Source organism: Canis lupus, chromosome 17 (assembly GCF_048164855.1).
Source record: "Canis lupus baileyi chromosome 17, mCanLup2.hap1, whole genome shotgun sequence".
Lineage (NCBI taxonomy): Eukaryota > Metazoa > Chordata > Mammalia > Carnivora > Canidae > Canis > Canis lupus.
Window position 1 is genome coordinate 32,273,156 of NC_132854.1, and position 24,046 is coordinate 32,297,201.

The 24,046-nt window shown below is 39.9% G+C and overlaps 1 protein-coding gene and 1 long non-coding RNA gene across 14 annotated transcripts in view; one reads left to right on the top strand and one right to left on the bottom strand.

Moving 5' to 3' along the window:
• The window catches only part of LOC140608009 (uncharacterized), a 52,623-nt gene extending 32,382 nt beyond the window's left edge, over positions 1 to 20,241 (bottom strand). For 2 of the 3 annotated variants that reach the window (XR_012009942.1, XR_012009943.1), the window contains exons 1-3: positions 19,917 to 20,241; positions 15,988 to 16,115; positions 11,530 to 11,598 (exon numbers count right to left, since the gene is read on the bottom strand). This is a non-coding gene — a long non-coding RNA (uncharacterized lncRNA). Of the gene's footprint in view, positions 1 to 7,972; positions 8,127 to 11,529; positions 11,599 to 15,987; positions 16,116 to 19,916 lie in introns of those variants that run through there. The other variant, XR_012009941.1, reaches the window with a different exon arrangement.
• TBC1D4 (TBC1 domain family member 4) overlaps positions 1 to 24,046 on the top strand; it is a 181,828-nt gene that overhangs the window by 107,000 nt on the left and 50,782 nt on the right. For 10 of the 11 annotated variants that reach the window (XR_012009936.1, XR_012009937.1, XR_012009938.1 and 7 more), the window contains exons 2-5: positions 7,656 to 8,243; positions 9,832 to 9,921; positions 14,784 to 14,888; positions 20,948 to 21,080. Coding sequence is in view for 8 of the 11 variants with exons in the window: in XM_072782766.1 (XP_072638867.1) it covers positions 7,656 to 8,243; positions 9,832 to 9,921; positions 14,784 to 14,888; positions 20,948 to 21,080 (916 nt within the window). In the remaining 3 variants the exon portion in view is untranslated. Of the gene's footprint in view, positions 1 to 1,199; positions 1,340 to 7,655; positions 8,244 to 9,831; positions 9,922 to 14,783; positions 14,889 to 20,947; positions 21,081 to 24,046 lie in introns of those variants that run through there. The other variant, XM_072782774.1, reaches the window with a different exon arrangement.

The window sequence follows — 24,046 nt, forward strand, 5'->3', positions numbered from 1 at the left end:
GATCTTTTAAAAAATTTTTAAAAGATTTAATTTATTTATTCATGAAAGACAGAGAGAGAGAGAAAGAGAGAGAGAGAGGCAGAGAGAGAAGCAGGCTGCATGTAACGGAGCTTGATGCGGGACTCAATCCCGTGTCTCCAGGATCACACCCTGGGCCCAAGGCAGGCGCTAAACCACTGAGCCACCCAGGGATCCTCTAAATTTTTATTTATTTGAGTCATGTCTACATCCAATGTCGGCCTTGAACTCATGACTCTGAGGTCAAGAGTGGCATGTCCTGGGATCCCTAGGTGGCGCAGCGGTTTGGCACCTGCCTTCGGCCTAGGGCGCGATCCTGGAGACCCGGGATCGAATCCCACGTCGGGCTCCCGGTGCATGGAGCCTGCTTCTCCCTCTGCCTGTGTCTCTGCCTCTCTCTCTCTCTCTGTGACTATCATAAATAAATAAATAAAAAAAAAAAAAAAAAAAAAAGAGTGGCATGTCCTTCCCACTGAGCCAGCCAGGTGCCCCTTATTAGTTTAAGTAAATCATACTTGGAAGGGAAATCTGCCCTCCTCCTAAAGGCATGTATTACTTTCAAAGCAAATGTATTTCTTTTCATATTGTCTCTCTTGAACTGAGACTAGTTTAAATTGTTAATTCTTCTCATTAGGTAGCTTTTTCAGTTTACTTGAAATGCTTGCTAGTATTTTTTCTTAACTTTAAAAAAATACTTTCCCTCTCATTTTTGTACTTGTCTAAATTTTTCTGTGCCTACTAGAATTATTATAAAATGATTACTAATGAATCAAGCAGTTAAGCTCATACCAATTGTAAAAGAATTTATCCAGTTATTGTTTTTGCTTCATGTTTTAAGCTTATTTTCATATTCATATTTGTATCCATGTTTAAACATTTACTGAAGTTCATCTGTTCACTTTTTTTGTGTGGAAAAGACTTCATACTATAATCTTTTCTTGACTTCATAGTTAATAAGCCTTAGACACTTGTGATTACTTAAGCAGCATAAAAAAAGACAATGGTTATCAAGCTTAAAATGTTTCTTTCTAAAGAGAGCTAAAACTTCTGCTCTTTAGTCCTGAACAATCAGTGTGTTTCCTGATTGCAGAGACAGGAAATACTTTACTTTTGAAGCAATAACGGTTATTCCTGGGAACTTTTATAATTGGCTGCATAGTGATAACGTGGACGTTAACAAATACAGCGGAATTACTGCTGGCTTATTTAAAAAGGAAAAGAACTTCTTAAGAGTGACAAAAGGCTAATTATTGAGGACTGCATCAAGTTGGCATATTTAGTGCTCTTGGAGAACGATTTTCAACCTGCTTCCTGACCAAAGGTATCTTTCCCTAGTGCTTTTTACAATTCAGATTTTTCTCCAGTGTTTGCTTAGACCTTTAAACATCCATTGTGGTTCTTTTAGAATTTGTTTTCTTTTGAAGTCCGGTAGAGTGTAATTTTTATAATACCCCTGGATTTCTTGGATTGTGATAACTAATTATGATAATTAATGAGAAACCACAGCATGACATCCAGGGATCTAGTGGAAATTTTTTTTCCCCTCTAGAATGAGGAATTGCTGTTGTCTGATTTTTGATATTTGAATCTAAATTCTTTTGTGAGGTCACTGAAGGTGTAACAACAACATACTGGCTTAAGGTGGCACTGTGCTTTTTCTTAATATTATGAGACATTTGAAAAAAGCCCTGTTGATTTATTGTTTGTTGAATTGACTATTGTGTGTTAATGAAAATGAATAATTTCAATGACTTATGCTATTTCTGTTTTAACAGTAGAGTATATTTTCATCTCCTTGCTCCTGTATTGACATTGGTGCAAAAATAAGCTCACAGAAATGTGGATCTGGATCAGGTCTTATTGACTATCTATCTAGTCCCCCTACCCTCTTTCACTGGTGAGGAAACACTAGGATGCGGAATAGCACAAATTCCTGGCAGAGCTGGGGATAGAATACAAATCTCTCAGGCCCTGTTGTGTAGAGTCTTTTTCATTATTGTTGTTTTGTGTTAAAGATTACATGCTACAGAATAAAAACCTTGCCTTTAGGGATCCCTGGGTGGCGCAGCGGTTTGGCGCCTGCCTTCGGCCCAGGGCGCGATCCTGGAGACCCGGGATCGAGTCCCATGTCGGGCTCCCGGTGCATGGAGCCTGCTTCTCCCTCTGCCTATGTCTCTGCCCCTCTCTCTCTCTGTGTGACTATCATAAAAAACAAAAACAAAAAACAAACAAAAAAAAGCCTTGCCTTTAGTTGGCATTAAATCCTCATCAGGTTCCATGTGACATAGTCAGATTCTGAGCAATGGAACTATTCATAGCTAGAGTATGAATAACTAGATTATGCACCTGGAGCGTGTAGTTTGAGGTGCTCTATGGCACTGGAGACATTCTTGACATGTACATTCACTTCCCACTTGAGTGAGCACTAAACAGAGTGAAAAGTTATGGCTTTCTATTTTTGGGAGTGCCAGATCTCGAGTTAGCAAAAGGAATTTACTAAACCTATATAAATCCTAGAGAACTTTTATCAGGATTCTAGGAAGTTGTTCACTACTATTTATACTTCAGTTTCCTGACAGTAGTTACTCAGTTTCTTCTGAGCATGGAATACTTTCCTAGCAGTCACATGGAAGAGCTCTAGAAAAAACAAAATCACCACCACTCAGTCTTCCTGTTAAGAGTTTACAGTACAATAGTAGACGGGGAAAAAAAGAGATGTTGAAAGATATGATACATATGAAGAATTAAAGTCATTCAAAAACATAAAAATGTACATATAAATATATCAGTAAATGCTGTCCTAGAAGAGAATGTTGTTTCCCCAAAATATCAGTAGTATGTGCAAGGACTGGGCTATTTATTTCTCTTGTGCTGCTTCTGATTGACCCTTCACATTAAATGCCTCATAGGTTTTCATATTTCTCTAATAAGTCATTTTCCCACTATGGACATTTTACTGACCTTTATCAGTGTCTCTCTCCTGGTGTGGGCTCTGAGTGGGTTGGCAGGGGCTGTACAATGTTTAATGTATGTTTTCTGTGTAATGATAAGCAAAAACAGAGCTGGCTGTTGATAGGTCAGGTGGAGCCTCTGCATCCCGGGTCATTTTGAAAGCTGTTGTTGGTCATGACCTGAGGGGGGGGTATTATGGCACAGTCAAGAACTCAGATTATGGGAAGATGAAGTTCCAATTCAGTTTAGTCAAGATGATAAGGTTTGCTTATATAAACTGGGTCATTAACTGAATTACATTTAGGTTCTGAGCCTTTGCCTGTGGTTGCAAAGAAGTGTCAATAAGACTATAGAAATTCAGCCCCTAATCAGTTCTTCACATATGAGAGCTCTCAATTTAATGGAAGAGAAAGGGTATAAATGTGTAATACAGAAGAATTGAGGCACCTTAGTTTGAATTAACTTTATTTGTAGTCTCAATCGTAGAATATAACTCTAAAAATAGTTTACATATTTGTAGCAAGATCAAAATCCTGCAGGTCCAAAAAAAAATCCTACAGATAATATTTCTTCTGTACTTTACCAAAGACATTTTGGAAATTTATGAACACTTGGCTTGCAAAATTAGATGAAAAGTATTTCCTGAAATATGGTTAACAAGGAAGAAAGCATCCAACTATCTTAAAGTTTTACCTAGCAGCCGCTAGAATCATTTTGCTTTTTGTAGGGTTGAATATCTAGCTCACTCTCCTTAGCTTTGTCCCTGGTAAGATACTAAGGCAAAAAGAAAATGACAGAGGGTTAAGGTTGCTGGTCATGTGTTAGTACAAAACACCTGACTTCTTTCCTGAGTCAGGTCAGGTGTTCAGGGTAGTCATCGAAACTATAGCATTTGGACTTGATTCTTTCATAGGAAGTATTTGACCAGCAAGCTGAAATCCTTATGATTTTGAACTGTGAGTGTTCTGGCATTGTATCCCAAATAATTACGTCAAAGAGAAGTTCTGGTTTCAGAATTGGTGCTAGAAGATTTGAAGATATGTGTCTAAATGTAGAACAACCCTGAATATAAAATAATCTTCTTTTCCAAAGATAAAAACTACCCTCCCCCCAGTTTCCTCCTCCTCCTCCTCCTCCTCCTCCTCTTCTTCTTCTTCTTTCTTCTTTGTTCTTTCTTCTTTCTTCTCCCCACCCCCCCACCTTTGGCCAACATAAGCATGTACTTTGTACCAGAAAGCATTTTAGGTTTTGGGATATGAGGGAAAAAATGAAAAAACAAACAAACAAACAAACAAAAACCCCAGAAAAGACAGAAATCACTGCCCTCCTAGGGTCTGCATTCTGGCAAATAAATTATACAGGATGTTAAAAGAGATAAGTACTATAGAGAAGTAGGGGGAAAAAAAAACCCAGGGATTGCTGGCTGTGTCAGTGTATGTGTGTGTTTGGGGGGGGGGCAGGTGCTGTCTCACGGGGTGGCATTAGAGCATGGATTTAATGAAATGAGGGAGTGAGCCATGCAGTGAACTGGGAGAGGAGCATGGAGCTCAGAGCTCTTGAGGGAGGAGTGGGGGGGCATGTTCTGGGAATAGCTAAAAGGTCTGTTTGGCTTCAACTGTGTGAGAGGGAGTTTAGGAGTAAGGTCATAGTGAATGCAGTTAAGATGAAAAGCTGAAAATATAGGTTGATTAGAGGTCATGGAAGACATGTAGCCGCAGGTCATATTTAATATACGTATGTCATATGCAGATGGCATGGGCCCTTAGGGCATTGTAAGGATCTTGTCTTTTATTCTTTTTTTTTTAATTTTTTTTAAATTTTTATTGATTTATGATAGTCACAGAGAGAGAGAGAGAGACAGGCAGACAGACAGAGAGGCAGAGACACAGGCAGAGGGAGAAGCAGGCTCCATGCACCGGGAGCCCAATGTGGGATTAAATCCCGGGTCTCCAGGATTGCACCCTGGGCCAAAGGCAGGCGCCAAACCGCTGTGCCATCCAGGGATCCCTTGTCTTTTATTCTTAATGAAATGGACAGCTTGGAGGATTTACAGGTGAGTAACATGGCATTTGTTTCAGAAGGATTCTAACTTCAGTTTAAAAAGGATCCTCTGGCTTTTGAGAGCAGATTGAAGGGGGCAAGGGACGGACACCGGTTAAAAGATTAGTGGGTAAACAAGTAAGAGATGATGATTTGTATTCTGTTATATGACTGTACCACATTTTATCTATTTGCTTTTATTTTTTCAGTTTTATTGAGATATAATTGACATAAAAGGTTGTATTAGGTCAAGGTGGATAATTTAGTGATTTGATACATGTACATATTGGGAAATGATTGCCATAATCAGTTTAGCATCATTCATCTCACATACTGCAGGTTTGTTTTTCCTTTTCTTAAAAGTAGAGCTTTTAAGATCTACTTGATTAGCAACTTTCAAATATATAATGTAGTATTACTAGTAATAATCACCATGCTGTATGTGATATCCCAGAACTTACCTTGTAACTAGAAGTTTGTACCTTTTGACTATTCCAGCACCTCCATAACCTCCTTTGCCCCTGGCAACCACCAATCTATTTTCCTTATCTATGAGTTCAGTTTTTAAAAATGCCACATATAATTGAGATCACCCAGTATTTCTATTTCTCTGTCTAGCTTATTTCAATTAGCATGATGCTCTTGAGGTCCATTCATGTTGTTGCAAATGGCAGGATTCCTATTTTATGGCTAAATAATATTCCATTTATACACTTATATTTATATCTGTATATTATATTTATTCATTATGGATAGACCCTGAGGTGGTTTGTATGTCTTGGCTATTGTTAATAATGTTGTAGTGAATATGGGGGTACAGATATATTCTTTGAGAAAGTTATTTTGTTTCCTTTGGTTATATACCCAGAAGTAGAATTACTGGATCATATGATGGTTCTGTTTTTATCTTGAGGAATCCCCATACTGTTTGCCATTTTAACTGCCTCAGTTTATGTTCCCACTAAAACAACGTGGAGATTCCCTTCCTCCACATCATTGCCAGTGCTTATCTTTGGTCTTTTTTGATGATAACCACTTGGTAAGAGGATATATCTCATTCTGGTTTTGATTTACATTTCCCTGATGGTTAGTGAGTGTTCACGTGATGAACATCACGATTGGTTGAGACTAAGGCTTCTATGAATATTTGTGGACAAGCTTTTGTGTGGGCATATTTTCAGGGCTGTTAGCAAATCTCTAGGAGTAGGATTACTGGGTCCTGAGATAGGTCTATGTTTACCTCCTGAGAAACTCCCAAAAGATTTTCTAAAGCAGTTTTGCCATTTTACATCTCTGCATACAATGTATGAGAGTTCCAGTTGCTCCACATCCCAGCAGACACTTTGTCTTTTTGATGTTAGCCATTCTAATAGGTGTGTGTAATGTTATCTTACTGTGGTTTTAATTTGCATTTTTTCTGATGGCTAATATTGATGAGTGTCGGGATCTTAATCTCTTCATCCAGAAAGTTTATTTTTTTATTTTTATTAATTTTTATTTATTTATGATAGTCAGAGAGAGAGAGAGAGAGAGAGAGAGAGAGAGAGAGAGGCAGAGACATAGGCAGAGGGAGAATCAGGCTCCATGCACCGGGAGCCCGATGTGGGATTCGATCCCGGGTCTCCAGGATCGCGCCCTGGGCTGAAGGCAGGCGCTAAACTGCTGTGCCACCCAGGGATTCCCCAGAAAGTTTATTTTATCCTCATTGTTGAAACTTTGGTTTCTTTCAGCTGAGACTTATAATAACTTTTATTTATTTTTTGCATTTATTTTTTGCATGTCCAGTTAATATGTGTTAGTGTGTACGTTTTTCAATTTTACTTTTTAAACCTCTGACCCTTCATAATAACTTTCCAACGTACTTAAAGGATATATTATGATTCATTAAAAGTTGACAGTGGGGATCCCTGGGTGGCGCAGCGGTTTAGCGCCTGCCTTTGGCCCAGGGCACGATCCTGGAGACCCGGGATCGAATCCCACGTCGGGCTCCCGGTGCATGGAGCCTGCTTCTCCCTCTGCCTGTGTCTCTGCCTCTCTCTCTCTCTCTCTCTGTGACTATCATAAATAAATTAAAAAAAAATTGAAAGTTGGCAGACCCTGTTTGGTCTCACAGTTTTGGTTTTGGGAAGCCAATGCATTTAAAACGGGAAAGTAGAGCAGCCCTGTGGCTCGGCGGTTTAGTGCCGCCTTCAACCCAGGAGACCCAGGATCGAGTCCCACGTCGGGCTCCCGGTGCATGGAGCCTGCTCCTCCCTCTGCCTGAGTCTCTGCCTCTCTCTATCTCTCTCTCTCTCCCTATGTCTCTCATGCATAAATAAATAAAATCTTAAAAATAAAAAGTTAAAGCTGATGATGGGAAGTAGTATAAACAAATTGACTTTAAAAAAACGGGAAAGTTAAAAAAATAAAAAAATAAAAAAAAAACGGGAAAGTATAATACTGACATTAAATTTTCTATTTTACCTTTATTTGTGTCTGACAGTGTAATTTAATTTTCCCCGTTATCCTATACAGGGTCCGACTATTACTTTTTATGTGTTACCATTTAGGATGAGAATGCATTGCATGTGATAGGAACAATTCTGGGTAAACATAAATTGTCCCTAAATATTCAACCGAAACGCGGATTTTAAATTCCTTTCCAGGTTCCTGATGTTATCAGCAGCATAAGGCAGTTATCCAAAGCTGCCATGAAAGAGGATGCCAAAGCCAGCAAAGACAACGAGGATGCCTTTTACAACTCCCAGAAGTTCGAAGTCCTGTACTGCGGGAAGGTGACGGTGACCCACAAGAAGGCGCCGTCGAGCCTCATCGACGACTGCATGGAGCAGTTCAGCCTGCACGAGCAGCAGCGCCTGAGGCTGCAGGGCGAGCCGCGCGGCACCGAGGCGGGCGCCGACCCCGCGGTCTTCGAGGCCCCGGCGCCGGGCGCGGCCGCCGACGTCCTGCCCGAGGAAGGGGACGCGCTCCCCGACGCCCCGCCTGCCTCACCGGCCGCGGCCGGCCTGCCGGGGCCGCCCAGCTCCCGGGGGGGCTTCCCCGAGCGCATCCTGGAAGATTCTGGCCTTGATGAACAGCAGGAGTTCCGCTCTCGGTGCAGCAGCGTTACTGGAGCCCTGCAAAGGAAAGTTCACGAGAACAGCCAGAAACCACAGCCGCGAAGGAGACACGCCAGCGCCCCGAGTCACGTACAGCCCTCGGATTCTGAGAAGAACAGGACGATGCTGTTCCAGGTGCTGCCAGGCGGGGCGCCGGCGGGGGCGGGGCGGGGGCGGGGCGGGGCGGGGCGCCGGCGGGGCGGGGCGGGGCGGGGGCGGGGCCTCAGCGCGCAGGGGCAGCTGGCCCCGCCCCATTCCGCACTCCGCAGTGGTCCACTCAGCTTCACTCCATCCTGCAAGCAGGGAAAGCAGGTGGACAGAGGAGCAGAGGAATAAGTAGGGCTCAGAGGCCGACGTGGAATATGGATTTTAGGAAGTGAGGGAGCAGGGCATGGAGAGAGGGAGGAAGAAGCAATTCAACAGATTACCCTTCATATCACCAGCATTTGCCTTAGGTTGATTTTTTTTTTAAGATTTATTTATTTTTTTATTTATTCATGAGAGAGAGAGAGAGAGAGAGGCAGAGACACAGGCAGAGGGAGAAGCAGGCTCCATGCAGGGAGCCCGACGTGGCGCTCGATCCCGGGACTCCAGGATCGCGCCTTGGGCCAAAGGCAGGCGCTAAACCGCTGAGCCACCCAGGGATCCCCCCCTTAGGTTGATTCTTAAATAGATGTTGTGCCTTACAGAGGATTTAAAGATGTGAATTTGGGCAAGTGTGATAGGCATGGAGGCGAATGGGGAAGTTTTCCTTAGAGAAGGAAAAGCCTAGAGACTCACAGGTGTATTTTCAGATGATGTTGCACAAAAAAGGAGAGTTAAAGAAACGCCGTGGGTCTGACAACTTCCTGGATTCGTTGCTAAAATAATGTGCAAGCTGTATTATGGGTGTAAAAGATACACCTTAATTAAAAGGTAGTTTTTGAATTTCTACAGGATATAGAAAATGTCAAGTTCCACCTAAAAGAACTTGAGTCAAAACAATGCCCTGGAGAGGTTAAGTCCTCTTGACAAGGTTAAGCTTGTAAGATGTGAGTTTTCTTGAAAAAAAAATGAGCAACTCTTCTCCCTTGAGTAGGAAATTCCACAGCGTACCTTGGTAAACAGTCCCAGTGTGTAATACTTGCTTATCAGAAGTTCATGGGTTCTTTTGTTTTGTCCTGTTTTGCTTTTGATAACTCTAGGCATGTAATGAAAGTATCCACAGTCTTTTTTTGGGTGATATGTTGACTGAGCTTCCTCTCTTTTTGGGACTATCAGATTTATTCATTTTCTTAGCCACAGTTATTGATGTTAATTTCTTTGGTTGGCGATTTTCATACATTTTAACTAATCTGCTCAGCTGCAGATATTATCTTTTTGTTGACCACTTGGTCAACAAAATGATTATATGATTTGTATGATTATAAATCATGGTAAAATAATTCGTGTTTTTAGAAATCATGAAGTGAAGAAGGGTTGCATGTTTTTAAAAAGACAATCATTTTTAATGAAAAAAAATGGTTTCTTGTATCTTGTAAATTAAGACCAACTTAATTTTCATGATTTTTAGACAAAAGGAGGAAATATGTTGAGGGAGCTGATATTTGGAGTTGAAATACTGATTGGATGTTGAGGGATATATATAACAATTGAATCTGTATCACTAGTTACATATGCCATTGTAAAGTAAGATATTAGGTCCTTGTGAGTTGAAATTAACTGGCATGTTTTTATTTTTAAGGTTGGACGGTTTGAGATTAACCTTATCAGTCCAGACACTAAATCAGTTGTGCTTGAGAAGAATTTTAAAGATATCTCTTCTTGTTCTCAGGTACGTATTAAAGTATGTCATATATTTGGCAAAACCAACTTAAATCTTGATTTTAAATTAACCACCAAACAACTAGACTTAAACTCAAATTTTACTGTTTTTTTTTTTTAATTTTAATTTTTAAGTGGATTTGTCTTAAATAAGAGTGCTCCTGTGTTTGTGTCTCTACTAAAAACAAAATCCTGTCCACGTCCCTCTGTATCATAATAGTTGGTTCTCATTTTTATCACCCCTTTCTCCTCATAATGTCACTTCATCAAATTTCATCCTCAGGTGGAATTTTTGTGGTGGTGAGTTCTTTTGAAAATACCTTCACAGCTAGTGTTTTTCAGAGTCTTGGGCAGTGGGACTTGTGGGTGTCACTGAGTCATATTATCGTAGTAGATAGTAAAAGGAGAACTAGCACTTTCCACTTCTTTTCATGTAAAGGCCAAAGTTTGAAAAGAAAGTTTTGGTGTATTTTTGTCCTTTTGTGTATTTTTAAATCATAAATTGTATTTGAACCCTTTGAAATAACTGATACAGCTAAACATGTACAAGGCCATAGAGGCATAAACCAGTGTCCTAAGTCCCACAGTAATAATTTAGGATGTCTATCCCAAAGTTGAAGCCACCTAAATGTATTGTAAACATAGAAACAATTTTCGAAGATACTAGAGTAGAGAGAGTATCTAGATCTAAATATAGGAAGGTAAAAAAAAAAAAAAAAAAAAAAAGGGATCCCTGGGTGGCGCAGCGGTTTGGCACCTGCCTTTGGCCCAGGGCGCGATCCTGGAGACCCGGGATCGAATCCCACGTCGGGCTCCCGGTGCATGGAGCCTGCTTCTCCCTCTGCCTATGTCTCTGCCTCTCTCTCTCTCTGTGACTATCATAAATAAATAAAAATTTAAAAAAATAAATAAATAAATAAATATAGGAAGGTGAAGAATGCAAGGATACATCTGTGGAGGTTTCTGGAATAGAGAGGGGTTAACTTCTTTCCCAGCAGGATGACTTAGATGCACCTCTAGGGACTCAGGTCTTGCCAAGGCCCTCTTTTGTATTTTAACGTTGAAAAATCAAGACTACCTATTTATTTTTAAATTTCAGAATTAGTGTAGCTGTGGGTTTAATATTCAGATGTTCTGCCTTTCAAAAATGATAAACTTTTGTACCTCTTGTTAATTATTTGCCTTGGGCTCCGCTAGTGCTGTTTCACTTCTAACATTTTATTTGTTTATTCATTTAAAGATTTTATTTATTCATGAGAGACACATAAAGAGAGTCAGAGACATAGGCAGAGGAAGAAGCAGGCTCCCCTCAAGGAGCTCGATGCAGGACTCGATCCTGGAGCCCAGGATCATGACCTGAACTGAAGGCTGATGCTCAACTGCTGAGCCACCCAGGTGTCCCACACTTCTAATATTTTAATGTTTTGTTACTAGTGACCTAAAATTATGGCACGAAGATAAAAACTTTCTACTGAAATAACTGAGAGAGCAGCAGTGTCTAATTATAGGAATAAAAAATGGCAATTTTCTAAATTCTGGTTTAAAATACCAAAAATTGGGTAGGAAGATTATATTCACTTGAACTGAAAAAGTAGTTATTAAGTCTTTGTGTAATTACCTGTTTACTGGGGAGTCCCCGCAGGATCAGTTTTGTGAGGGCAGGTGTCTTATTTCATGGTGTCTCATTCTGTAGGGCATCAGAATAAAATGTTAAGATAGAGCTTAGTACTTAGATGTTCAGTAAATGTTCAATGAACATTTCTGCGAGTGGGACCTTGTGGCAAGTACAGAGGATAAAGTGATACACTGTCCAGTGTAGTTCCTGCTGCTCAAAATGAAAGAGTTATCCTAAAAACTTGTGCCTCTCACCCATACATTCCTCAAGCCTCCCAGTAAGAAAACAGCAATGCTCATCGAACATTCAGAGGAGGGGAAAATAGAGGGGGGAAAAAAGAACCAACCAAACCAAATATATAAAACTGGTTCAAAAATGATTTTTGCTTTGTCCTCTCTCTCTCTTTTTTTTTTTTAAAGATTTATTTATTTATTTTTATTTATGATAGAGAGAAAGAGGCAGAGACACAGGAGGAGGGAGAAGCAGGCTCCATGCCAGGAGCCCGACGTGGGACTTGATCCTGGGACTCCAGGATCGCGCCCTGGGCCAAAGGCAGGTGCCAAACTGCTGAGCCACCCAGGGATCCCCCTGTCCTCTCTTTTTAAAGTGAGGATGTGGGGGGATGCCTGGGTGGCTCAGTGGTTGAGCATCTGCCTTTGGCTTGGGGCATGATCCTGGAGTCCTAGGAGCAAGTTCCAATTGGGCTCCTCATGGGGAGCCTGCTTCTCCTTTTGCTTATGTCTCTGCCTCTCTCTCTGTGTCTCTCATGAATGAATAAATAAAATCTAAAAAAATAAAAATAAAAAATAAAGTGAGGATGTGGAGAAGGGGGAACCTCTTGCACTGTTGGTGCAAATGCAAACTGGTACAGCCACTCTGGAAAACAGTATGGAGGATCCTCAAAAGTTAAAAATAGAGCTACCTGTCACCAGCAATTGCACTTCTAGGTATTTACCCAAAGGGTACAAAAGTACAGGCGTGAAAGGGCACATGCACTCCAATGTTTATAGCAGCATTATCAACAGTAGCCAAATTATGGAAAGAACCCAAATATCCATTGGCTGATGAATGGATAAAGAAGATGTGGTGTGCACGAGTGCACACACACATACACACACACACACACACACTGGAATATTACTCAGCCATCAAAAAATGAAATCTGGCCATTTGCAATGATATGGATGGAGCTAGAGTATATTTTGCTAAGCGAAATAAGTGAATCAGAGAAACACAAATACTGTATGATTTCACTCATATGTAGAATTTAAGAAACAATACAGATGAACATAGGAGAAGGGGGAAGAAAGACACAGAGAAGCAAACCATAAGAGACTCTTAATAATAGAGAACAAACTGAGTGCTGCTGGAAGGGGAGGTGGGTGGTGGGGGCTTGGCTAAATGGGTGAAGGGTATTAAGGAAGGCACTTGTGATGAGCACTGGGTGTTGTATGTAAGTGATGAATCACTGATTTCTACACCTGAAACCAATTTTACCATTTATTTTAACTAACCAGAATTTAAATAAAAACTTGAAATAAAAAGAAAAAGCAAGCTTTATATCCCAATCTTCTGGTTCAGAAAAAGACTTATACATTTGTGTAAAGGCCTTTGATCAGAATAATTGTTTAGTTAACCTCTGCTCCTCACTGAATAGCCCTGCTCTTATTACTTCTTTCCACAGACTTGAACTGATAGACTGCGGTCAAATTCAGCAACAGGGATCCCTGGGTGGCGCAGCGGTTTGGCGCCTGCCTTTGGCCTAGGGCGTGATCCTGGAGACCCGGGATCGAATCCCACATCGGGCTCCCGGTGCATGGAGCCTGCTTCTCCCTCTGCCTATGTCTCTGCCCCTCTCTCTCTCTCTCTCTATGACTATCATAAATAAATAAAAATTAAAAAAAAAATTCAGCAACAGACCTGCTTTTTAACACATGCACCCCTACAAACAGTTCTTTCCACAAAATCTATAGGACTGTGTCCATGGCAAGCATGAGGAATAGGGAGTGGTTTTCTTTCCTGGAAACATTGCCACTGCTCAAAGACTCCCTGAGTTAGTGAGGTCCTATAAGTTTTTCCCATTTAGTACTATAAGCTAGTGAAAGATATTTTGTTGTCACTAAGGAGTTGTACCAGATGGAGCTAACTTCCAGCTCATGAATGATAACCTCACCCCTCCTTACTTTTTTCTTTTGGTTGAAATGGATTTCCTTTATTCGTATCCATTGGATTGATACCATTCAATGGATCCATATCCATTGAATACTGCCAGAAAAGTGGTTACCATTTATCAAAGTTATGTGCCAGTAACTATAACAGGGAATTCTTAGGTGTACATTTCAAAAATTGCTGAGATAGGTGCCATTACTACTCTTTTCTAATGAGAAATGGAGCCTCAGAGATCGTTACTAGAAGCCTAGCACAATGTCTCATACCCTGTAGGTGGGTTGAACTAAGAATGAAGCACAAATCTGTCAGAATCCAAAGCCTACTTTCTTTTCACTGGGATTTAGGTTACTTCAGGACAACTGTACATTTCTTGTCTACCCTGCTTTCTAAAGTATTGTGTTTGCTATTAAAATAACAAGGTGCTGCGTACTAATTGCTATGTATGTATTCAGCCTGGCTGAAATTCACAAATGATTCAGAATATTTTATTAAGTATAGCTGAGCTTATTTTGTGCGGGTTTGGGAAGTATAGTGGTTTGTAAATTTGGATAGTTGACACCTGCAGTAATATCTCCATTGTATTGGTTTTTTAACAGCTGTGGCTCCTTACATGTCTATATGTGGACAGAGACTCTAGTATGTTGAATGCATACTTTAGGGAATTGCATGCCATTTAATTAAAGCATGGTTAGTTGTAGTTTTTCTGATTCTTAGCTTCATATAGACAAGAATGCAGTTTATGATAAACCATCGGGCTGCTTGTTCTAAGAAGGCTAATAAATTGAAAACGCCATTACTTGCAAATACTAAGTAGCAATTTTATTACAGGAGACAATGACTCATGTCATCATCTTTTTTTTCCCTGTGGCCCAGAGTCACAGTGTGCAAGAGTGTTTGAAACAAAACAATGTGAATTCCTCTTTCACTTTATTTTATGTGTCAAAAGATCACTGCATACATTTCCTATGCCATTATGTCCCCTATCACTGGGCTGAGAAGGACAAATTCATGGAAGTGTGAAAGCATAGAGCTCATGCCAATTTTCATAGTGTTAATGAGTAAAGACTGCACTTCTTTTCCCCTTGTAGGGTATAAAGCATGTGGATCATTTTGGCTTTATCTGTCGGGAGTCACCAGAGCCTGGACTGAGCCTTTATATCTGTTATGTGTTCCAGTGTGCCAGCGAATCTCTGGTAAGTGGTATGATTCTTGTCTTCATGCTCCTGCCCACACATCCGGTTGACAGGAGACTTGTCTCTTATGAACCCAAGCATCACAGAACTGCCACCAGTGGAAAAAGAAGAGGGCATCTAGAAACAGATTTCTGTTCATTAAAGCAGCAGTAGAAAAACAAAAATTGTCATGGTAATCATTATTATTTTTTATTTTTTTTGTCATGGTAATTTTTAAACCCAGATACTTTCTTGAGTTTAATAAATCAAGTCATGTCATCAGGACTGTTTTTAAAAGGTAGGAAAAGACTAATGATAGGAGAAGAACTGTTATTTTTTTCCATTGCTCATGTCAGATAATAAGGAAGATTACTGATCTCTTATTCTCTGAATTATTATAACATCTCAGAGGAGGTAATGTTTACATCAGCAGAGCAGAGAAGGATTTTGTTTTCTTTCTTTATTTCATTAGCCACTGTTCTTATTTTTTAAAAAACTTTATTTTTTAATGGTCTTGTTTTTGCTTTCATTTTCTCTCTTTGGAATGTGAAAGTTGATTCTTCTTTCAAACACCCTCCCTCTACTCCCTCCACCTGCCTCTTTATGGCAGCAGTTGGAGTTAAAGAAAAATTTAAGGCAAATTTAGAAAAGCATGTGAATGACAAAACATATTTTGATATTTTTCCTTAAAATTTTTTACTTTTTCTTCCACTTGTAATATGTCTCCTAACCATTTTAACACAAACCCTTAGGTCTATCACCATAGCTTGAAGAAAAATATTTTCTTAGACATATAACCCTCCTGTAAGCATTTTTCCTGGGGAAACACACACCACTTAGACATAGACAACAAGCCAGGCAGCATTCTTCTCACTTCTTTGGTGCATGTTGCTGTCATTTCTGCTCAACTCTGGCCTTCCATAGTCCCCGTGTAGAAGGAATACTGAGGTATAGGAATAATGAAGAAATGAGAGTGAAATGGTACAAAAGCACTTTCTGCCTGGGACCCTCTGGACCTCAATTTGTTTCTCTGGGGATTATAGCACTCCCATCACTAACAGTTTCTTACTCAAGAGAGTTCCATTTGCATTTCATTCTCATGCTAGATAATTAACCATACCTAGGATAAATCCACATGTTGAGATCCAGGTGACCATGGTATAACAGGCACAGTTCAGGATTCAAGATAGGAATTTGAGAGTTGCCATTATGTAAATGGTAGTTGAAGGCCTGAGAGCAGATGAGCACCTGCAGGGAGAGAGAGAAAGCCAAAGAGAAGCAGCAATGCATCACTGGAAAGTGCCAACCGAGTAAAACGTAGGAAGAAAATAATGTCCGGAGAAACTGCTGCCCCGCTGCCCGCTCACCCCTCACTCCCTTCTTCTTTCTTCCCTCTTCCTCGCTAAGGCTGGTTCTTCCACGTTCTGGATCCCTGATTCTTCTACTTTTCCAAAACCTGTTCTTTGTTCCATGTTTTATTTTGGCATCTCCATTTCCCCAGCTTCCCAGTTTAGAAATCATAACACATTCTCCTTCACCTTCTATATATCCAGTTATTTGCCAAATCCTGTTAACATAAAGATAGAAAGGTTTCTTATCCATTTCTCATTCTTTCCCCTCTCTGCCTGATTCTGGGCATTCACCTTCCTTGCTTGGACTATCACACTAGTGTCTGAACTAGTTTCCCTGCCACTAGCTTAATCTGTCATCATGCTATAGCCATATGATGTTTCTCACAAAATTTCCAGGAACCAGTTAATGCCTCCTTGTTAAGAGACAAAGTCTAGATTGTCTGGCATGGCAGAAGGACCTTCCTCCTTCTCTGGTCCCCACCAGAATGCCTCTCCTTTTCATCACTGTGTCCTCCCACAGGCTGTCCCATCTCTTTAGCTGGTCTCTGGGCCAGAAAGCAGAGGCTGGTGTGATGATTGGTGTGATGTATCTTTCGTTTGGTTTGCTACTGAAGCAGCAAATGGTTCATGCAGGGGACACATGGGATCAAGGATTTATATGAGTGGCTGAGGCTCACATAAGTACAGCTAAAGTTCTGAGATCACTGTTGGTTGTACAGAGTGAGGAGTCTGCTGTGTCAGAGGAGGCCAAAGCCAGGGCTCACACTTTTACATTGTTAGGCAGAGAAGGTGGCCATTGGGTTTCATGGTCTGCCCTGCTGCAAAACAAAGGAGATTATGTCGTGTTTTCATTACCCATTTTTCACATTCTATTTTCTCCTGCCTCTTTGGATGTGAAGCAGGTCTGCCCTTGCTTTACTGTGACTTGAATCCCCTTCTTCTTTTCTATTTTGTTTTTGTATAAATCCTGGTGAAGCCTTTTTGGATGACTTTTTCTTTTTGGTGGGAATTGACTTCTTTTAGTTGCTTTGTTGTCAGTGCTCCTGCCCCATATTGTTCATAAGTCTCCAAAAGTTCCTATCAATCCCACTCTTATTTACATAGCATTCCAGTTCACTAGATTACTAATCCCACAAGGTCAGGACCATTCTTATTCTTGTCATATCCCTGCCCCCCAGTGTTTCTTAAGTGTGTATTTTGAGTGAGTGAGTGCAATACTCTTAAGGCAATCATTGTCTAGGTGCTGGTTTATTTCATTACTGTATAACCTGCACTAAGAGGAAGATCACATAAAACCTTTTTTTATTTTTAAGATTTTATTTATTTATTCATGAAAGACACAGAGGCAGAGACATAGAGGGAGAAGCAGGCTCCCTGTAGGGAGCCTAACGTAGGACTTGATCCCCGGACCCCAGGACCATAACCTGAGCCAAAGGCAGATGCTTAATCACTGAGCCACTCAGATACCCCTACATAAAAGTTTCTTATTCTCAGACTCTTAGAGGTTTTGTTTTGTTTGTAGGTTGGGTTTCCCCCCCCCGCCAAACATGTAGAATAACTTTGTGAAACAGAGTCAGAGTAGAAGTTCTGGAAATGTGCTGTATTTTCCACCTTAAGAAGCTCTGTGACTAAGGCAACAGCCCAGTGTGGCTGAGAATGTCTTCCTTTTACATCGAAGCTGTATCAGAATCTCCATTTTGGCACTTTTAGGAATAACAGGACTTTGCTAGAATCTTTTAAAACTTCTTGATTCTAGGGACGCTCAGCAGTTGGGTGTCTGCCTTCAGCTCAGGGTATGATCCCGGGGTCTGGGATCTAGTCCTACATTGGGCTCCTTGTGGGGAGCCTGCTTCTTGCTTTGCCAATGTCTCTGCCTCTCTCTCTCTCTCTCTCTTTCTCTGTATCTCTCATGAATAAATAAGTAAAATACTAAAAAAAAAAAAAAAAAACAACTTGTTGATTCTAGTTTTTTTTTTTTCAGTAAGCATCTTAACTGAATAGTGGGGCATCAGAATTGCAAGCTAGAAGAAAAATTAGATGTGATTTCCTGTATAAAAGAATATGGTTCAAGCAGATGACATATAGAACAAAACAAGAACAGTTAATTAAATATTATAGTCTAAGCAGTGATTGATGTGGCATGGCAGTTGTCATCATCTTGTAAGATGTCAACATCTTACTTTGTGTAAGACAAAGTACTACAAAACTACACATGCTGACTTATCTTCTCTGAGCAAAAAGAATACATAACCAGCATTTTCTTTTTTGTCTTTGTAATAGTTGCTGTGAATTGATAAACAGTGTAGTGTGTCCAAGGGTCTGGGGAGTTACACTCCAAGTTTAGATGCTCAGTATGCCTTCCTTCCTTCCTTTGTAAAATAGCTGTAGGTGGTTGGCTTCATCTTGTTTAACCAACCCTTGAGATTTGTGGAAAACAAAATTTTTACACTCTCCAAAATTGTTTCAAAAGATATGGGAAAAAAATGGAAATTGCTACTGATAGACAAAAAGTAAAACCCCACAGATGCAGACAATAGTATCAGGAAAGGTGTGAAAAAAAAAAAAAAGGAAGGAAAAAAGACTCAGGCTCCCAAGACCCAGAATTCGTGTAGGGTTTAATAGTTTACATTTTCCTGGGAATTAAACTAGGTAATCCTGTGAAGTCCTTACATATTGTGTGATTGATAGACTTATTCCTAAGTGCCATAAAATACCTAAATTTGGTGCATAAATGTTTATGAGCATTATCTTCATTATGGATTTTCACCTTAATATTAGAAGTTGGCTTTCCTTATCCCACCTCATACTTATACTGGAAATTTAATTTTGCCTGATGGCAATGCTAAGAAAACTCTTCTTTTGTTTGCACAAAACATTTATAATTTTAGAAGTCAAATAAATATTTTAATAATATTTGTGTCTGGAAGAAATTAGTAGCCACATATTAGATACCATTGAAATGGCCTCTTGTTTCATCTAGAAATAGAGAGGAAAACATGAAAATTCAATATTTCCATTGGAGGTCTTTATAAGATAATATTACTAAAATCAAATAATGAAACCATATGAAAGCTAAGCAGATAACTCATCCTTTTAGTGCCTTTAACAAATGAGAAACAAGAAAATAGAAATAAACATGTGTATAAGTAATTGAAATTGTTTTTGAATACATACATAACAAGGCAAATGAAATAAAGCTGCAAAGGCATTAAAATTAGACTTGTACTTTTATTTTCAAGAACTAGAAATCTTTATTTTTTAATTATAGTAAAAAGAACAGACTTTATGAATAACTCATTTTTATTTATGGTACAATGTGAAATTATTCATAAGCCTTTTAAAAACTTGGTAACACAGTAAAACATTACTGAATTAATGACTGGCTGCTGCTTAGTGTTTGATCTCTCCTTATAGTAATATTAGAAGAATAAAGTTTCATTTCAGGTTCTTTATACACTCAAATGCAGAAGTAGATTAAATCCTTTTAGTACATGTGCTGCCGAAGCGAGCACTAGATTAAATCCTTTAAATAATAGCTTATTCTTAAAGCAGGCTGAAAGGGGGAAAGCAAAGACTTTAAAAAGTGGTATTCACTATCAAAGCTAGCTTGAGTGAGGCCCTGGGTCCTCCACAGCTCTCTATGGCAGTTTGAGACTTTGATCTCAGTTCTCCAGTGTCTGGGAAAACCACAACTTACATTGATGATTTCATCACAGAGACATGGCCTGAAGTCAGTTTAGCAGTGCAGGAGGATGAGCTGATAGTTGACCCCAAAGAAGCAACCAGGAAATGAGACTGCTAGATTCACACTTCTTGATTGAGTCATTGGAAAGACTAGGGAGAAACCACATGGTAATTTTCAAACTGCTGACCTAATGGTGAGACCTAAGTGCTCCACAATATGATGTCACAACTTATTATCACAAATCAGAAGCGAAATGATAATAAATGAGCAGACGTAGAGGGAAGACCAGTAACCTTCACAGACTTCCCTCAACATTATTTCAATTGAACTCCTTTCCCTGCCACCCCGCCACCCCCCCAGGACTTTGCTGAAACCCATGCTTTATTTATTTTTACACTAAAAATGATCCAGAAGGATATATATGAGTTTTTTTTTTAATTTTTATTTATTTATGATAGTCACAGAGAGAGAGAGAGAGAGGGGCAGAGACATAGGCAGAGGGAGAAGCAGGCTCCATGCACCGGGAGCCCGACGTGGGATTCGATCCCGGGTCTCCAGGATCGCGCCCTGGGCCAAAGGCAGGCGCCAAACCGCTGCGCCACCCAGGGACCCCTGATCCAGAAGGATAAAGTCAATAGGATACCTATTACCAAAAGTAAACATGAAACCTATTTTGTTGCTTTCTATATATTGCACACAGAACTTCCAAAGAAATATGATATACTACTTAATGAAACAAAGATCTGATTGTCAGTTAAACTGTCAGTGGCGGTGTAGCACTCAGAGGGATCTAAAAATAGCATTCAAGTAATCAGTGTTAGACACATGAAAATGGTCTTACTTTATCCAGCTTTCAATGATAGTAGAAGTGAAGGTTTAACTTTACACTTCATATTTTCTCTCTACTAGCTTTGTAGTCGTCAAATTCCATTATTTATTATTTAGTTAGTTTCGGCAAAGTCTCCTTATTTCTGTTGGGCTTTTAATGTCTTACTGTGAAGGCAAACATTTATTAGAGACCTAAGTTTTATTTCTTCTTGTAGGTTGATGAGGTAATGCTGACTCTGAAACAGGCCTTCAGCACCGCAGCTGCCCTGCAGAGTGCCAAGACCCAGATTAAGCTGTGCGAGGCCTGCCCTATGCACTCTTTGCATAAACTCTGTGAAAGGATTGAAGGTACAGTAGAACTTGGTGAGGGCGGAGGAGGAGTTTGCTTTGGCATCTGGGAAGTGAGAAAGTCATTACTGTCAGTGAATGGGTCTTTGTTTCCAGGTGAAACCAGAGCTTGAAGAATCATTTCTCAGGTCTGGTCACATTTGTGTTCTCAGTGTCTCTGAGGCACTTGGCTTTTTCCCTCCTCTTTATTTCTCTTTAATTTTTAATTTATTTTTTTGAAGGCAGACTCAAGGAAGGGAGTTGTATTTCCCACAGTTCTTCAGACTGCTCTGTACTTGGTGGGAACTGACCAAATATTTGTCGAATGGGTGAAGAGAGGCAAAAGCATCCCAGAATGTCAGCTGTTTAAGTCTCTTTTTATTCTCCTCTCACTTGATGATGTGTTCCTTTTCCCTAAAAGTATAGAACTGGGATGAGCCTCGTGAGGCTTTTGAGGAGTATTTGAAAATGACGGAGATAATGGATATGATATCATAAAGCAAGTTTTTAAAAAAGTGTTCTGAGGAGGGAGGAGGGGGAATGAGGAAGAGGTGACTCTGTGACTCACATTCCCTTTCTCATTACCTATTTTTTTTTTTTTTTTTTTTTTATGATAGAGAGAGAGAGAGAGAGAGGCAGAGACATAGGCACAGGGAGAAGCAGGCTCCGTGCACCGGGAGCCCGATGTGGGATTCGATCCCGGGTCTCCAGGATCGCGCCCTGGGCCAAAGGCAGGCGCCAAACCGCTGCGTCACCCAGGGATCCCGTCTATTATTAACAAAAAAGGTTGAAAACTACTTCACAAGAGAAGAAACACAATTCAGTAAACACTTGTTAAGCATCTGCTTTGTGCCAAGCAGTGTGCTAGTCACTGGGAAGACAAATGATTGAGATGTGGATTATGCCTTCAGAAGCTTACCGTCTAGAGGGGAAGACAGGCATATGAGCTGGTTAATGCAATTTAGCATGATAGGTGTTATGATAGATGGGGAGAGTGCAAGTGGCAGGACACAGCAGAGAATGATCTCCTCATTGTAAATGCAAATTGTGATTTCTGTTCAGTAGACAGCAGGATCATAGGCACAGGGCAAAATTGATGAACAGCAGGGTTTATTGAATATCCTTTCAACTGTGTGAACTAGGACTATTTAAATGTAATATCCAGATTTTAAAATTTCTGATTTACAGAATGCACATGATTTGCACATTTGTACCTTTACAAAAATGGAACATTCTTTGGTGTACAGTAAAGAGAACATTAGAAGTCTGTGGAGGAAATGCTGAATTGCTCAGGAATCAGTGTGGGTCAGTTTGCTATCCAAAGAGAGAAATATTCTTCCCACTTATCCTACTCAAAATGTACTCCAGATGTATCAAACCCCACTGTAAGCAAAATATTAAAGTTACTAATATAAGAATATTGTTATGTCCATAAACAAGGAAGCCTTTATTAAGATACAAAAATGCAAAAACTGTTAAAAGAAGACATTGACAGATTTGACCTCATAAGAATTTATATTTTTTACATAACTATTTCCTTGGAAGTTAAATGAGGAGATAGCAGATTGGTAATCAGGATTTATTAGAACTCTTACTGTCTGAAAGAGAAAGATAAAACCACCAGTAGGAAATGTCACAATCCATATTAAAAAACACTCATATGAAAAGGAAATTAAAAGGTCCAGTAATAAAAATGAGAATATTCTCAAACTCACTAGATGTCAGAGACATGAAAATGAAACCAATAATATGATAGTCATCATATTAACTTGATGAAATTGTGGGGATATTGATATATTTATGTGAGGCTGTTGTGTAAATTGGTATCACCATTTTGAGGGATGGTTGATAGAAATTCATTAACCTACAATTACCCACCAGTTCCCTGTCATGATAAGAGAAACTCTTTTTTTTTTTTGAGAAACTCTTTTAATTTTTAAGATTTTATTTATTTATACAGGAGAGACACAAAGAGAGAGGCAGACACATAGGCAGAGGGAGAAGCAGGCTCCTCATGGGGAGCCTGATGCAGGATTCGATCCTGAGACTCTGGGATCATGATCTGAGCCAAAGGCAGACGCTCAACCACTGAGTCACCCAGATGCCCCAGAAACTCTTAATATAGGTTTACAAGGTGCCATTTTCAAGGTTGTATTGTTTTAAAATAAGGGAAAATTGTAAACAAGTGTCTCAATAGCATAACTGAAGTATGTTCCTACAATGGAATAATTAATAGGAACGGATTTCAACTGTGTATCAACTTGGATACATCTTAAAATTATATGATTGAGTGAAATGATAATTTGCTGAATAATACATACACTTTACTATATCTGGAAAAAATGAATACTATCTTATGTTTAATTTTTTTAAAGATTTTTATTTATTTAATAGAGAGAGAGAGCAGAAGCAGGGGGGATGGCAGGCAGAGGGAGATGGAGAAGCAGGTTCCCCGCCAAGCATGGAGACTGATGCAGGACTTGATCCCAGGACCCTGGGATCATGACCTGAGCTGAAGGCAGGCACTTGAGCCACCCAGGTACCCCCTGTATTTCATTTTTAAAGAACTTTGAATACGTTCTACTTTTAGATTTACAGGAAAGTTGCAGAGAGTTTCCAAATGTTCATCCCCCATCCTCCCCAGTTGTTAACATCTCACTGGGCTATATAGCCCAGTGCAGTGTTCAGAATAGGAAATTAGTATTGGCACACCATTATTATCCAAACTAAACATTTCATTTGATCTTCACCAGTTGTTTCATTCATGTTCTTTATTGTTTCAGGATCCTAGGCAGGATTCCAGCTTGTGTGTAATTGTTACTTTACCCTGGTCTCCTGCAGTCTGTAGCTCCCCCTAAGTCTTTCGTTGTCTTCCATGACCTTGACATCCCCCCATGAGCATCTCTGTTACTTTGCTGGATGTCCCTCGGTTCAGCCTGTGTGATGTTATCTCACATTTGGCCTAAGGGCACCCCTCCCCAGCAAGA